Source organism: Hoplias malabaricus, chromosome 3, assembly GCF_029633855.1.
Source record: "Hoplias malabaricus isolate fHopMal1 chromosome 3, fHopMal1.hap1, whole genome shotgun sequence".
NCBI lineage: Eukaryota > Metazoa > Chordata > Actinopteri > Characiformes > Erythrinidae > Hoplias > Hoplias malabaricus.
In genome coordinates this window covers 48,679,919-48,695,738 of record NC_089802.1, presented here as the reverse complement: position 1 = coordinate 48,695,738, position 15,820 = coordinate 48,679,919, and the positions used below count along the sequence as shown (strand labels likewise).

Sequence of the window (15,820 nt, the reverse complement as noted above, 5' to 3'; positions counted from 1 at the left end):
GCAGGGGATTGGTCCCATCTGTGTCCCCCACAACATTCCCAAAGCAACAGAGGCACTGTAAAACAGACCATAAAACACATCCAATATAATCCATTTCACCTCAGTATAATTACTTTAGCACTAAGAACTATTGGACTCATTACTCTAATTCAACTCAATAACTCTGTTTGCTCACTCTGTCCTGGATTCTGTGCTGAGAGAGGATTTAACATCCATTACTATGAGTGGACATCGTAAAGATGATACTGGTAGACATGTCCTATCACAGATGCTTAGAAAGTGTCAAAAACTGATAGGTAGATTGAGGAAAGAAACAATCAATCAAGATGTGCATTGTTTGATTATTTGATCTTGTTGTTTATTGTTTAAAATGATAATTGCCATTTTAGTACACAACAGTTAAATGCAACAACATAATGACGAGTGGGAGAATGTTTGAATTTTGAATAACTGTTGTAGAAATGTACGAGTTGAGCTTATACAACAGAGTATTATACACACAACACATATAATGAGTTGATCGTTTAGTTACAGAATTACAGTCTATTTTGTATAATATTTTTAAGTGTGATTCTGAGTTATATATACTTTGTATATATAACTTTCTCATATATATATATGAGAAAGTATATACTTTCTCAACTAATTAAATTCAACTCAAAGTTTCAGCTCTCTAAAATTTGTCGTCATTCATCATTCAAATTTTGTCAGAAATTAAAAAGTAGCCAAAACCTGACAAAAAATTTAAAAGATTAATATTAAAGGTCTAAAATAAAGTGTCAAAAGTTAAGACTTAAATTAAAATTTCCTGTAATTTTCACATTAACTAAATTGAAAAGCAAAAAATAAAAAGTGTATTTTATTTAGATGAGCATGTACATTATGCACAACTTTCTTCTTCTGGATGAGGTGCTGTATATTTCTCTCATTTTATAAATTATATTAATAAACATGTCCCCATTCACAGTTGATCAATATTTAAAAATGATTTTTAAAAAAACCTACATAAGAGGAATCTTTTTTGAAAAGCAGCTGTACTCACCTCTGGCAGATTGGCGCAGTTTGATTTGACCTCATATTCGATGTAGGCGGCCTCCTGTCCCTCTGCACGGCCTTCTTTCGTGTAGCAGAGGTCGCGTGTGGCATTGATGCGTTTGTCAAGCTCATGCAGAGAGAACATGCACAGAGCTGACTCCTCGCTGGGTTTGCTAGACGAGGCTGAACGGGTCGAGAAAACACCCAGCAGCATCTCCTCATCCACCCTACCTCCTTTAGACTCCCCCACTCGCACCGCCTGCAGGAGGTTGTAATTTTTTCCTGCTGACGAACGGCAACTCAACGGCAGCTCCACATAAGAATAGTAGGCAGAGTCGTCCAGACACACACGAGAAATATACGTACGATATTCCCGTGACTGAGACTTCAGGTCCCTGCGGTAGAACAGGAAGTAAACATGGGACCGGTGTGCAAATGAGGCCACGAAATGATGGTCATATTCTGACAGCCGACCAGCAACTGCTAGCTTGGCTGTTTCCTCATATGAAAAGAGTGGCTCGGTTGCTAGGTTACGCGTAGAGATGGGTGGTTGGCTGCTGGTGTAGCCGCGACCCACAAACAGAACCGGCTGCCTGCTGCTGCCCGCTAACACCACCAGCCCCACAGTGGAGACATCCGGGTCGTTGGCCGCCACATACTGGGTGTCCACTGGCCTCTCTGCTGAGAAGAGCACAGTCCCCACAGCATCCAGACTACGCTTCTGACATGTGCCCTGGTGGACACTACCACAGCTGATTAGTTCCCGGCTGTAAGGGTCCACCAACAGGAGTTTGTTGTGGTTGTTGGTCCTGCGAGCCTGAGGATAAGATGGGTATGGTTGTTATGGAGTTATCTAAAGTGGACATGAAGGTTATGCTGAAAATATCATTTTTGAAAATGTCTTCACACTTAAATCTCATAAAACACATGATGTGTTTAAATCCACTTATATATCACCACATTACCCACCCATAATCTATGTGATATAGCTTACTTTATTATAATGTGTGAAAATATGGTATTTTCCCCAAAATGGGTATAGCCTACTTGTCATTTAATATTTGTTAACTGATCCAAAATCGGTATCTTTGTCACCCTTAAACTACTGCATCAAGTTAATAAAATGTATCTACCAGTGGGCAGTTTAACTCGCTGATAGGGGGCAGGCATTCCCGGTGGTCAGTCACAGGCCCTGTCTGTGCCTCTGCCTCCAGCTCCAGGTTGGAGGAGAGCTGAAAGAGATGGTCACGGGCACCCAGATAGACTCTGCCCGGAACAGGGTCAGGGTGCAGCGCTAAGTGCTCGAAACGTGTGTTGTCGCGGATGAATGACGGATAACGGCTGTGAGGAACGGAGCTCTGTGTGACCGCGCAGCCAATCAGGACAGAGAGAAGAGCACATAACACATGCACCATCCCGGGTGGCATAGCAACAAACCTGAAGTCAAAAAGAGAAGTAGTTACAAAATAATAAAATCAATGTGTCCTTACAATTAAAGAGTTACACAACAAAGTTAAGTTGTCTAAAATAAACTGAAACAAGCTTCAATTTGTTTTCACTAAGAATAACCTGTGGCTGGATGAGTAATATATGAGAGAGAGAGAGAGTAAACAATTGGTCATCACCTCACCATTTGTTTGGTAATTGTGTGTTAAAGGGGCATGTCCCCTCTGGAGAGATCAGCTGCACGGTCTGACACACACCCACACCCACAAAAATAAACACACACTCATTCAATCATACACACATCACAATGAACTCAACCTAGGAGGGAGAGGGAGAGAGAAAGAGAATAATTAATAATTCAAGAGGCATGTGAAATCTACTCCACAGGCATATTAAGAAAGACTATTCTACCAATCATTAACAATAGCACAAGTTTGTTTGCAAGCACCTTAAGAGATTTTTCCACTGGATAAAGTCCCAGAATGTGCGGCACATGCACCACTTTGCTAACTGCTCAAGATTGGTGCCAGTTAGAATTAATAGCATTTGAATATGGTTTCCCGAATCTTTAGAAACCAACCGATGAAGTGAATGTTAGAAAATATATAGAACATTGTGTGACCCAAGTGCCCCAGAATGTGAACTAGACCGGCATGTTGACACTAATCTAATGTTCTCTAATTTTATATGCCTTATTACAAAAGCTAACATTATGATATCAGCATTTTTGCTAGCCTCCAGAGAATGTGTTTTTACTCTTCTTTCCACAATCTGACAAAAAAAAGGTTTGCCCTTCCATGATTTGTTTGATAGCAGAGATGAGTGTGTGTGTGAACACTAAACAATGCATCATATCCTTTCATATCAGCTAACAGGACAAGCTAATAATGAACTACTTTGCTAAATAATTAGCAAGCAACATATCTCATTAGCCTTACAATACCCTAAAAAGGAGGTTCAAGTCTGGTCCACTAGTTAATGAATGTCTCATTATTAGTCCAGTAAAGAAAAACTGTCACTGTGCTGATAACTTTCCAATCTAAAAAGTTCTTCACTAAAGAACTTTTAGTGAAGGAACATAACTGTACTATATATATATATATATATATATATATATATATATATATATATATATAAAACTGTACTGTATCTATATTAAATTAGATGTTTACATTGTGTTGATTTCAATATTTAAAATTATTATTATTATTATTTAAATCAGCTCCACTATATTTGTATGTGCGCATGTGTATATACAGTACTGTGGCAAAGTCATACACCAGCCTTTATCTGTTTAGTTTCTAATCAAACCAATAAATTATTAATATATTTGGAGATATTTCTGAGGTAATGAATATAATATAATTATGGTGTAACTTCAAATTCAAGGGTAAGTTCAAATAGTTTTCAAACAATTAAATAAGACAGGAACAAATTGTGACAGAAAATTAGAAATGTGGAAAAATATTTGACTTTTTTTTTTCTTTAAAGAAAAATCTCCATTGAATACTGGAAGACTTTTTAGTGTGATTTAATTGTGAAGGCATCTGTGTATCTTATGTTAAATGTAAATTCAGATTTTATTTTCTCCCTGACACTGAAAAACTATTTAATGAGCATTCTGACACAAAATTAAATAAACAAATGGGGAAAACTTTTCTTGCAAATTACTGTAAATCAATTTTCCACATGGGTTAAATTGAGAGTGTTAATGTATTTGTGAATGTGTATTTAAAAATGTGAATTCACTAATCCTTTCATATCTGTGAAAGAATTCTATGCCTAACTGTGGAGAAGTTGGCAACCTGCCAAACATTCACTCAGTAAACGCCAGCGGAAGGAATAAAAGAGGGGGGGCAGGGGTCCAAAGTCTGATTACCACAGTTATCAGTTCCCTAATGACCTAGAACTATATCTGACTCTATCTATTACTTCCACCACAACATTTTGGTTTTCCTGTAGATAAACTGTCAGGCTTTGTTCTTAGATCTTAATGGAAGTAAAGAGTTCAGGCCTCAGTCAGAGTCTTCTTATTGATGGCCTTCTGTTTAGAAATGAATGCTGTTTTCAGAGTGATAAGAGACAGCAGACAGGTTGGTACTGGTAACAAATATAGAACATAGTCTGTACTACAAAAAAAAGGTACAGAAAAGAGGAAGAGCTAGTGTGGCACTGGGGGGGGGGAGATGGGGCGTGAGAGAGAAATAAGTGATTACTGGTAGAAAGGGTATATGGTGAGGAAAGAGTACAAAGATAAAGTGAATGTGAAAGGGAATAGAGGGACAAAGTGGAATGAAAAAGAATAGGAAAAGGAAATTCTGAAAGGAGCATGAGAAATTATCAAGGACAAATTAAATACAGAGAGGGAAGGAGAGAGGGCTGGAAAAAGAGAAAAAACAGAGGGAAACAGAGGGAAATTTTCAAAATTACAATGTATTTTTTAAAAAAAAAAAGAGGGATAAATTGAAAATAGAAAAAAAAGATAGACAAACAAATGACGAAATAAATTACTTAGACATTCTAATTTAAGAAGTGCTAAACTGACATGAACGTGTAAGATAATGACAAAGGGAATAGTGGGACAAAGACAGAGCAATAAACAAAATGATGTGTGTGTCAGAGAGAGAGAGAGAGAGAGAGAGAGAGAGAGAGACCTATCCTAGCAGCTGGAATGAAGAGTGTCTCTGACAGAAAGTTCCGGAGGGACAGCAAAGACTGGCTCCTCTGTGTGCTGCTAAGTTGAATTTTTGGTGAGGTCGCCCATAACTCCGACACAGGTCAAGCGAGATTTGGCAGCCGCCTTGTACAGTTGTCACTTTCAATGACTGCAATAAAATCTGGAGTCAGTCGCGCCATGTTAGGAGTCCAAAAGCAACAGCAGGCCGCAGTCAGCCAGACCAGCACTGCGTGTGTGTGACTACACTCTGTGTGAGATGCGAAAATGAGGAGGGGAAAAAGGAAGGAAAGCAAAGGAAAGTAAAAGGAAGAAGAAAAACAGCTCAAGGGTGAAAAGGAGGCTGATTAATTATACATTAATCAAAATCTCCATTTGGGCTTACCCAATTAATCCCTCATAAAATACACAAATGAGCATATTAATGCATCAGCATCAAACAGTACCTCTATTCACTCAGCTACCCACAGTTAATACTCAACAAAACAGACATGCCTTTGCATGCTGAGAATGACCAGTATAAAGGTTTCCCCACTGATATAACTGCATGATTGTTCTTATTATCCCACTAAAATGGGAAAGCTTCACATATTATACATGCTATATTATAATTATGACTTAACATCTCAAAACTATCTGATCATTAAAACTGACCATTAGATATTTCTAATTTTTATTAATAGTTTAATAAATTCTAAGAGCTTTTGGCAGTGGACAGGACTGTGATCTGAGCATGGTACTCTGATCACTCATTGGTTTTAACTGTGAAATATTATAATAATGTGACTCCATTTTGTTCCATTTTGAACCACTATGTCATAATTACGAGATACTCATGAGCAATTATGAGAAAATTCCTCAATCATGAAAAAAAGTATAATGATGGAGATTAGAAAGTTAATGACAATGTGAAATTATTTTACAAGTTAAAAAAAAAAAAGCAATAGGCTGCGATAATATCTCATGAGAAACTTCACTTTCATTATGATATATATTAAATCATAATGATGGGAAACATTCCTGTTATTAAAGCTTACTAAATGAGCTATTACTTGAATGACTGGAAGATTTAATTCATCTTTGTTAAGCCAAGACAGAGGGGGAGGGGAAAAAAAAAAAAGAAAACACTATGTTGCCAATTAGTCATCATCAAGTACATATCAGGACCACTAATGTCACACAAATGTGAATTACAGCAGGTTATTTGGCCAAATATTTGTGGACACTTGCTCATCCATCAATTCTAATCATTATTTATTAACAAGGGTATGAATATGTTTTTTCACTTTTGCTCCAATAAAAGCGTCTGCTCTCCCAGAACATTGCTTCAAGGATTTTATGGCATTCAGCAATAAAAACATTAGTGAGGTGAGGTCCTGCAATTAGATGATTAAGTTCACCATCACAATATTCACCACAAATCATCACAAAGGCATGGTGTAGAGCTTCATCACTCCAAATACTTCATCAATCCCTATCCAAATCATAAATTAAAACAAATATGAACTTTCCTGTTGAGTACAAAGAAAATGTTGAAGACAAATGAGAATATGAACATGATACTCAATATTGTCCAGATACATTTTCTTTTCATCAATCAAATTACATATTTCCAAGCACTTTGTTTTATGTGTGTATGCACATAGGGTCTCTGTATGCACAGCGTGGCCGAGAGTGGCTGTGATTTGATTGTACCTTTACCTCCTTCCTCTGTCACACACTAAGAGCAGGCAGGGGAGGCAACTTGAGGCTCTAATCATTTTAGTGTGTGTTTTTTTTTTTTGTCAAATCTTTCCCTCCTCCTCTTCATCCGGGGAGTATTTCATTAACTCATTCTGACTATCATGAAAAATTACAGGGGTGGGGGTATGGGGGGGTTCTCTCATTCAGAAAGTGAATCTGCAGGAGGTTGCTGTTTTCAGTAGTTGATTACACAAGAAAAAGCAAGGTTTAATTTGAATCTGAACGAGTTATGCAAACGACCCTTATCTGACTGAAATCTACCAGCACAGTGAAATGGTATGTGTGTCTGGGTTTCTACGAGAAAGCAAGATATAGCAAGAGCATCTGAGCAAGTGACTGAGGGAGAGAAAAAAGGAGAGATGAGGAGAGTTTAAGACAGAAAGAGAGTAAGCGAACAAGCAAAAGAGAGAGCCAGATTCTTCCATGCCTGGGTTGAGAAGACCTGATGGAATGTGACTAATAATGAGAAGGGTAAAGCTGTGTTTATGTGTGTGTGTGTGTTGAAGGGGTAGGGGAGGGTGACTAGATGATAATTATAGAATTTAGTCAGAATACCACCTCTCTACCCTCACTCGCACACCGACTCCTTCATTACAGCACTGTTTAGACAAATGACACAAAGACATTCCTGCTTTCTAATTAGTGGGAGCCCTTAGTGACAGACACACTCATGCACACACACAGACCCCTCTCTCTCTCTGTCTCTCTCTCATACATACATACACAAATATATAGATGGAAGATACATGGAGAGAGTGATGGAGAGAAAAAGCCTGCAAATGGGGAGGACACATTCAATGAGGCACACATTCATCACTAACTGGATGAAACACACAGAACAGTGGCAGAAAGGACCCTTTGTTAACCCAAAACATGTACATAAGTGCGTGAGAGAGCGAGCGAGAGAGAGAGAGAGAGCGAGAGCACGCGAGAGAGAGAAACACACTGGAACAGAATTGTAAATTTAAGTGAGAGAGTAAGTCTAATAAGTCTTTTTTTTAACGTTTACTACATATATATGCTTTATTCATAAAGTATTGAGTTAAAAGGATGAAATATGGTTAGAAAATCATGATTATACAATTTTGTAATGTATACAATTAGCACTGCCTTCACACTGTCCCGATTTTTATTTTATTTTTTGCCTGACACGTAATGCATGGTCTGATCTTACTTTATAACAAGGGATCACTGATATCAAGTAGCTAAGTAGACTGATATTTACACTGTATATTACATAAACTAGCAAGCAAATATCTTGGGTTCAGTGTATTACAACACTGTGGTAACACTAACTTGCCTTTGTAATACAAACTGCCTATCTACTTCTATGAGGTTATTTATATCTCCAATGGAGGCTACCATACAAATTCCTCTATGACTGATAACCGAGTGGGTGCTAGGGATATGAGAGACAAAACAGGAGGGTGAGAGGGAGCTACAGAGGGAGGGGAGAAGGCATTCTCAGGAAAATAATCAACATTTATTGAGAAAACAAAACACATGCTCTCCTTTTGGTTTTCATTTGACAGAAGGAGGAATCCTGACATTTCCATTATGCTTCAGTGGAAAACAGTGTGATTAGTGAGTGAGACTCTGAAGATCGCTGTGGAAATCACAGATAGAATTGAGTCATAAACAAAAAGCTGATAAAACTGCCTTAAAAAGTTCAGTTGTGTGCCCCCTTCTCCTGTTCTCAGCATTACGCCTGCTGATACTTTAACCACAGCTGCAAAGGTGTGGGAGCACAGTGTGAATTTTCAGCTATGTAAACACATATTTTTCTTTCCAGCCAGAGACAAATCTCAGAACCAGGCCCATCATTTATGCAGCAGACATAACTGTCCACCTGCATCCTTCAAAGCTTCAGCTGATCTCCAGTGGCTAAAAACAGACATATCTACACTGCAGTCTAGCCATAATTGGTCTTTTCCTGACCACAGTGGGGGACAGGTTGAGGGAGGGCATAAAAACCTAGTGTCTAATTAAAAGAGGGGAACATGCTCTCATCTCTGCTCAGACCAGACTTTCTGGGTGGTGTGAGAGACAAACACTGCTACAGGATTGTTAAAGGATCAGTAGTGGGAGTGAATACAGAAATCTCTGCCTGCCTGGACAAACCATGGGCACACATCACACTCAATGGTATAAACAAACTAAATAACAGGCTTAAGAAATAGAGCACTGGAAAAATAGTTAAAGCTCAAGGCAAAGTCGAAATCTCATTAACAAAACACAGAAAGGAAAAATGTGTCAGGTTTACAGGCCAAATCCCTAGTTTCCACCCAAAACATGACCTTTTAGTTGACATTTGACCCCTGTAAACCATCTCTTCGCTCATCCTAGATGAGACAAGGCAAAAGATACTGTTACAGATCAAAGTTCAACAGAGCTGTACACTTCCAACAACGACCAAGCGAATACTGGTGAGTCCAGGATTATTTATGATATTTTCCTTTGTGATGTGAATTTTGTGGCTGTTAACTTAGTCATCCATATGCAGGACCTCACCTTACTGAATAAATCCATTATATATATATATATATATATATATATATATATATATATATATATATATATATATAAACATATATAAACAGGTGCTGTCTCACAGCTCCAGGGTCCTTGGGGGTGTGTTCTCCTGTCTGCAAGGAGACAATACATTCGCCTCTATTGTGACTTTTCCATTGCATGGTACCTACTCTAATTGCTTTGTGGTCCATGGTACCTGTTACACCATCACTAACTGAAACAACAATAATATCGGTAGCAACAATAAGCTTTGTTAACTCATGATGTATTTGCATGTTGTTTCTGTTTTGGGACTGAACACAGTCAGCTTTAGTCAGGCATCAGTTCAGACAGATCAATGTAGTTTTAGTTACTTGTTGCACCATTCAGCTCTGGCTTGATACTTTAAATCGGACACCAATACAAGGAGCGTATGAACCTTTAAAAAAAAAAAAAAAACCACAGTGTAATTTTATGGACTGATGTTGTAAGTCAGACAAAAAACCAAATGTGTTCTCTACTGTAATTTGGAGATTTTACATGTGGCTCACTTGTGTTTGATGTTGGCATTTCAAGTCTCTCTCGACAATCAATGATATGCAAGTATAACACATCACATCTAGTCCCTACTTGGCTTGCTTTGAATCATAAGTGAAGAGGTACTGAAAAAGTACCTGATTCTGGGTACCAGGTACCAAATTTGTCTAATGGAAATGAAACAAGCCAAGTAGAGTCATGTACGTATCATGCAGTGGAAAAGCCCATATTTAGGGGATTGCAGTTTCACTCCACCAATTCACATTGTAGCTATAGTGTTCCTATAGTGTATTATAGTGGTCCACTTTTTCAGGTGAGAAAAAACGTAGGGCTACTCATCATAAGATGTACTAAAAGGTGCTGATTCTAAGAAACAATATAAGGTTGGTAATGGGAACAAAAAAAAGTACCCTTTAATAATGCTAATAATGTTTAATCAGCTTTGTCAAAAACAATATTTCAGCATAATGAGAATCAGAATCACAATCTTGAGTTGCAGAGTGAAAAGACCTTTATAGTATAAAAATGTATCTTTTGGCATTCAAATGAATCCAGTTTGTGTCAGGGACTGGGAAGGTGCTCTGTTGAATGTTGGCTATCTATGTCCAGTTCTCATCTTCTAACAAAAAGAACTAATCAGCATGGGAACAGAAATGATCAGCAGAAGAGATGACACTTCATGATTAGGAAGGGGACAAATCCTGTTTTTAATGGCTATTTAAAGATCACTCACAACAATCATCCCGCTTCAATTTTAATCATTCTGACAGTCATACAATTATTGTATTTTTAAGAAGTCACAGTGGAGGTAAATAGTCTGCTGCATTTGTTTATAAAACACACCACAGAACAGTACAAGGCTGTAAATACAGCCTCAAAAGATCAATTGTCAAAAGACTTTTATAATGTGACAATATCATGGTATAGTAAATTGTGATTTTCTGGATCACAGACCTCATTCGTGCAGTTATCCTATATTATTGCTTTATCTTGACTAGGGTTGCAGTGTGTCTGGTCAAGAGAAAAAAAAAAAAAAATTCACACGGCAGTCATGTCTCCCTGCTGAAATCATAGCCTGCATTCTTTAATGCGCCACTCTGGACTGGTGAAATATGTGCGCATTAAATGGTAAGAATGCAACAGTTCCTGCCACACAACTGGAAAATATGAGCAGGGCAGAGTGGCGGACCATGATCGCTTCAGGGTCAAGAGTAAGATCCACACCACAGCACTGCACTCATATTACACCACTGCATGTCAATATGTCATCAGTCAGAGTGTTAATATAGATTAAACATATTTCATATTCACTGCACTGCAATCTCCCTCCAGGAACTTTTCCTACTGTACTGTAGGCAACAGGACAATGTAAGGCATGTAGTGCCACAGTTTATTTCTCTAAGCATGTATCAATATCTAATGCAGCAGTGCTTAAGGACGTTTTTTTTTTTAATAAAAAGCAGTAGTACATTCCCTTAGCTAAAATATTATTTGCTAGTAATAGTAAACAACTCTAAATAGCTATCGTCTGACTGTCTCAGTGTTGCTCAGAGAACGCTCCTGTTTATTTACTTATTTCAGCACCTCCAAGACAGCCTTGAAACACTGTTGGATGTTGAGTTTGTTTGATGGACAAACCCAGAAGATTTGGGACACTGTTTAAAATGCAATAAAAACATGAACCTATAATTTGTTCATCCACCTCAACATTTATTTAATGGACAAATGTACAAACAAAAGATTTCCAATGCTTTCGCTAAAGATTTGTGTTTTGTAAATAAAAATAAAGGAATTGGCGCCTACAACGCACTCCAAAAAAATGTTGGGGTGGGGCAAAATAAGAGTGAATGTGTGTCAGACGTCATGGTTTGAGAAACTGTCATGCCATTTAACACACTCACTGCTGCAACAAGAAATGAAATGCAAAGATGAACTAACAGTTACAAAAAGCAGGGCTCCATAGACACATCACTCGTGTGCTCAACTAGCCTGATTATCTGCAGCTCAGATCTTGCTCCTATTGAAAATGTAATGCACATCATGAAAAGGAGAATCAGATAATGGCAAACACAGACTGCTGAGCAAATTAAATTTTGCATACAGCAAGAATAGGCAAAACACCACTGGCAAAACTGCAAAGATTAGTCTCTTCAATTCCCAAATTACTAAAAAGTCTAATTTAGAAAAAGTTGACATGGTTCAGTGGTAAATATGCCCCAGGTTTACTGTTTTGTGTGTGTTGCTGGTAGTGCTGGGTGATATAATATCAAGATTAATACATTTTACCACGATTACGATTAATGAATGATTATTTTGTTTTGTCCAAACAACAGTCAGTGTGTGTTTCTTGAGTCGCTTGGTCTACCTCTGCATTTAGGTTGCTTCCATGTGGCAGATAGGGGCAGCATCATATGACTACAGCTTGGTAGCGAGGCCTTAAAGGGACAGTACATGAACACACAATGGGGACCTAACAATACATTTTAAAAAATAGTTAAAACTAATTTATATAATAGATATACATAAGATTATGTCAATTTCAATTAATTTTCTATTAATTGCCCAGCCCTAGTTCCTGGCATCAATTTCTAAGTTGGTTAATATTTAACAAATTCATTCATTCATTCATTGTCTGTAACCACTTATCCAGTTCAGGGTGGCGGTAGGTCCAGAGCCTAGCCGGAATCACTGGGGCAGGAACACACCCTGGAGGGGGGGCCAGTCCTTCACAGGGCGATACATACACACACACAACAACACACTCTAACACAACAATATAACAACAACCCATGTTGTTATATTTCAGTCTAACTACATAGTAGATGTAATAAACTCTTCTCAAAGTGTCATCATTCAACAATAACCAACCTCCACGCAGCTTATATTCACAGCAGGGTTTGAATAGAGAACAATGTGAATATTGAATGCATATCACTTCATTAGAAGAATAGTTAGTGAATATTTTTTTTATATATATCCAAGCAAAAGATCCTTCCTCTGCATGTTTATGCATCAGGCCTTTTACCCAAGGCATAAATTTAATCTTTCCAAGTTCTTAAACAAAGATCGACTCACTTTCATGTTGATGAGATGGGTTTAAACAGGGCTGTGATCAAAGAGAAAGGGGGAGGGGGGAAAGAGAGAGAGCGAGAGAGAGAGAGAATGTGTGTTTGAGAGAAAGAGAATTGCTTTCAACACTGAATCTTGCTTGCAGGGTAACACAGAAACCCAGTGGTTTTCTGCCTGAATGGAGGCCCAAATCTAATCCACTGTATATAATTACAAACACACACACACACACACACACACGTATTGTATGGCCTTACATTGTTTGGCTATGACTCTGCAAAGTAAGACAGGCCATGTCTTTGTGCAGTATCTGTGATTTTTTTCCGAAGAAGCATTACCTGTAGACACAATGTCAGATTGTGTGGTTGTGGAGGAGTGTTTTGTAGTACATCAATGTTGGGAACTCCCTCCAAAGCCTTCTGTGTTATTGACTTGATGCTCCTTTCCTGAAAAATATTAACAAAGAAAAATGTTTTACTAAACCGAGATTCTTCCAAAATGAATTAAAAAAAGAGAAGAAACAAATAATCTACAATATTAGTTCAAGAGCTGGCCACTCTGAAATGTGCAATATGCCGTCTGTATACACAGATCAGCCAAAACAATCAATTCATCTCCTTGTTTCTATAATCACTGTCCAATTTATCTGCTCCACCGATTATATGGGTGCACTTACAGTGTGGTTCTACAATTACAGATTATAGTCCATTTGTTTCTCTGCATATTTTTAAGCCCATTTTCACAGTGATCGTCAATGATCAGAACCCTCACAAGACCACCACAGAGCAGCTATTATGCCCAATTACAATGCACAATTAAGACCAGCCAGCTGGGGCTCACACTGTCATCCATTTCTACCCTCCTGTGAGGCACATTCTTCCTTAGTCAGCACTGGAGCTCAACATGCTTTGAGGAAAACATTAAAAAATAAATCAATTTAATCAGGAAAGACATGACTGTACAGACTAGTGTTGTTCTGAGTGGAGGAGGAGATGGAGGAGAGAGCGAGGCTAATTCTGATAAAAGCTAGGACACCCATTTATTGAGGAGAGTGTCATTATTAGTGATGCAGACATTGAGCCAACACTTAGATGTTTCCACCTCTTGAAGCATCTCTAGGTAGCATTTTTACCTTAAAATTACAGCTTCTAAATCATTGTTATGATTCGCTGACCTGTAATAGAGAGAATAGAGCCTCTGTCAGTGCAGGCTCAGAACAGCAGAAACAGCACCATGTAACTTGGAGGAAGGTAGGACTGTCTCAACCTCCTTTGATATCAGGACAGGGCTGTAAAGATGAATTACAGTCTGCAACTGTAGGAGGGAGGGCAGGAAAACAACCACCAAATTTCACCTGGTGTTGCTCTGAGACCCATTTTACATTTGTGTAGCAATATTTACTATGTAGTATATTTTATTTATGCAAAGAGAGGCAAATTACTTTTGGAAAATGGTTTTAAAGAAAAGAGAAATCACTTGATAGGGGCAGAGCCTGAGGAAACAGTGGGTTCAACAAGTTTGAGGTGAGGCTGTCTTAGATTTTTGGACCCCACTGTATATAACCCCAACACAAATGTAATGTAGGGGTATCATTTAAAACACACAATTAAGGAATGCAGCTTTACATTACAGATATAAATAAATAAATAAACAACGGAAGGACAGAGAGAAAAGCGTTGGGCTGGTAGTGTACAGTAAGTCATTTTCCAGTAATTTGTCACTCACTCTCTCTCACACACACACAGATCCGGTCTCAGACTCTGCCAGACTTGCTCGGGGTCACATCACTCTCATGTTTCACTTCCGATGAAAGCGGGAGGGAAAGCGGAGGTGGAAAAGCAAACTGACGCAGCGGACGAGTGGCAGCGCATCATTAAACCAGCAGCTTGCCCTAATGGGTGCAGTCCATCTGCCAAGAGCAAAAACTCTCCATCAGTGAGAAACTCACCACACACGACCTACCATTTATCACTCACCAGCTACAGATGAGATACAGACTCTGTCCTAACAGCAGCAGCAATGAAACAATAGTGTAATTTCATTTTTAAAGTCTACATAATGTACATGACACAGATCAGAGCAATGAAATTATTTAATGAACAAGTCGTGTTATATTTACATTCCAAATTAATAACACAAGCAACAGTACATTCCAATTGTCTGCATTATACTTAGAATTCTGTGCATAATTATATTTTTGGTATATTATTTTCATGAGTAATACATTTAAAAGTTTAATCAGTAAAAAAAAACAGAGCAATCTAATCAGACGTGTAATGATTTAATTAGTTAATAAGATGCAAAGATCTTATATAATTTAAAATAAAAAACTAAAATTATATAATAATAATAATAAGGTATTTCTGTGTAAATCAGAAGGTGGAAAAAGCACTGGACACGCTGGTACACATCCTGCCAAAAGAAATTCTTTAACAGCATGAGGGAGGAACCTAAATCTCTATTCTGACATTCATGGATTTATACTGAACAGCAAACAAAGGAAAAATGACAGAGAAAATCCAAAAAAATCGGATTATGTGCGATTCCAGATTGAAGTCAGAGGGACAACTGGAAGCTAAATCCATTTTTGACATGCAACAAATATAATAAATATATAATCCACCTAAAGGCATGGAATAGATTTAATTTATCCACAGAGGACTCTCAGACTAGCTGTTTCAATACTCATTAATGACATTCACTTACAGAGAGAGAGAGAGAGAGAGAGAGAGAGAGAGAGAGAGAGAGAGAGAGAGAGAGAGAGAGAGAGAGAGAAGTAACAGGATAGTAGTTGATCTCCACGTG

The 15,820-nt window shown here is 38.0% G+C and overlaps 1 protein-coding gene across 2 annotated transcripts in view; it reads right to left on the bottom strand.

Annotated features, from left to right (window-relative positions):
- plxnb1b (plexin b1b) overlaps nt 1-15,820 on the bottom strand; it is an 84,812-nt gene that overhangs the window by 29,286 nt on the left and 39,706 nt on the right. For both annotated transcript variants that reach the window (XM_066662871.1, XM_066662872.1), the window contains exons 2-5: nt 13,354-13,461; nt 2,666-2,799; nt 2,169-2,472; nt 1,043-1,852 (exon numbers count right to left, since the gene is read on the bottom strand). In XM_066662871.1, the coding sequence (XP_066518968.1) occupies nt 1,043-1,852; nt 2,169-2,462 (1,104 nt within the window). In that variant the 5' untranslated portion in view covers nt 2,463-2,472; nt 2,666-2,799; nt 13,354-13,461. The remainder of the gene's footprint in view (nt 1-1,042; nt 1,853-2,168; nt 2,473-2,665; nt 2,800-13,353; nt 13,462-15,820) is intronic.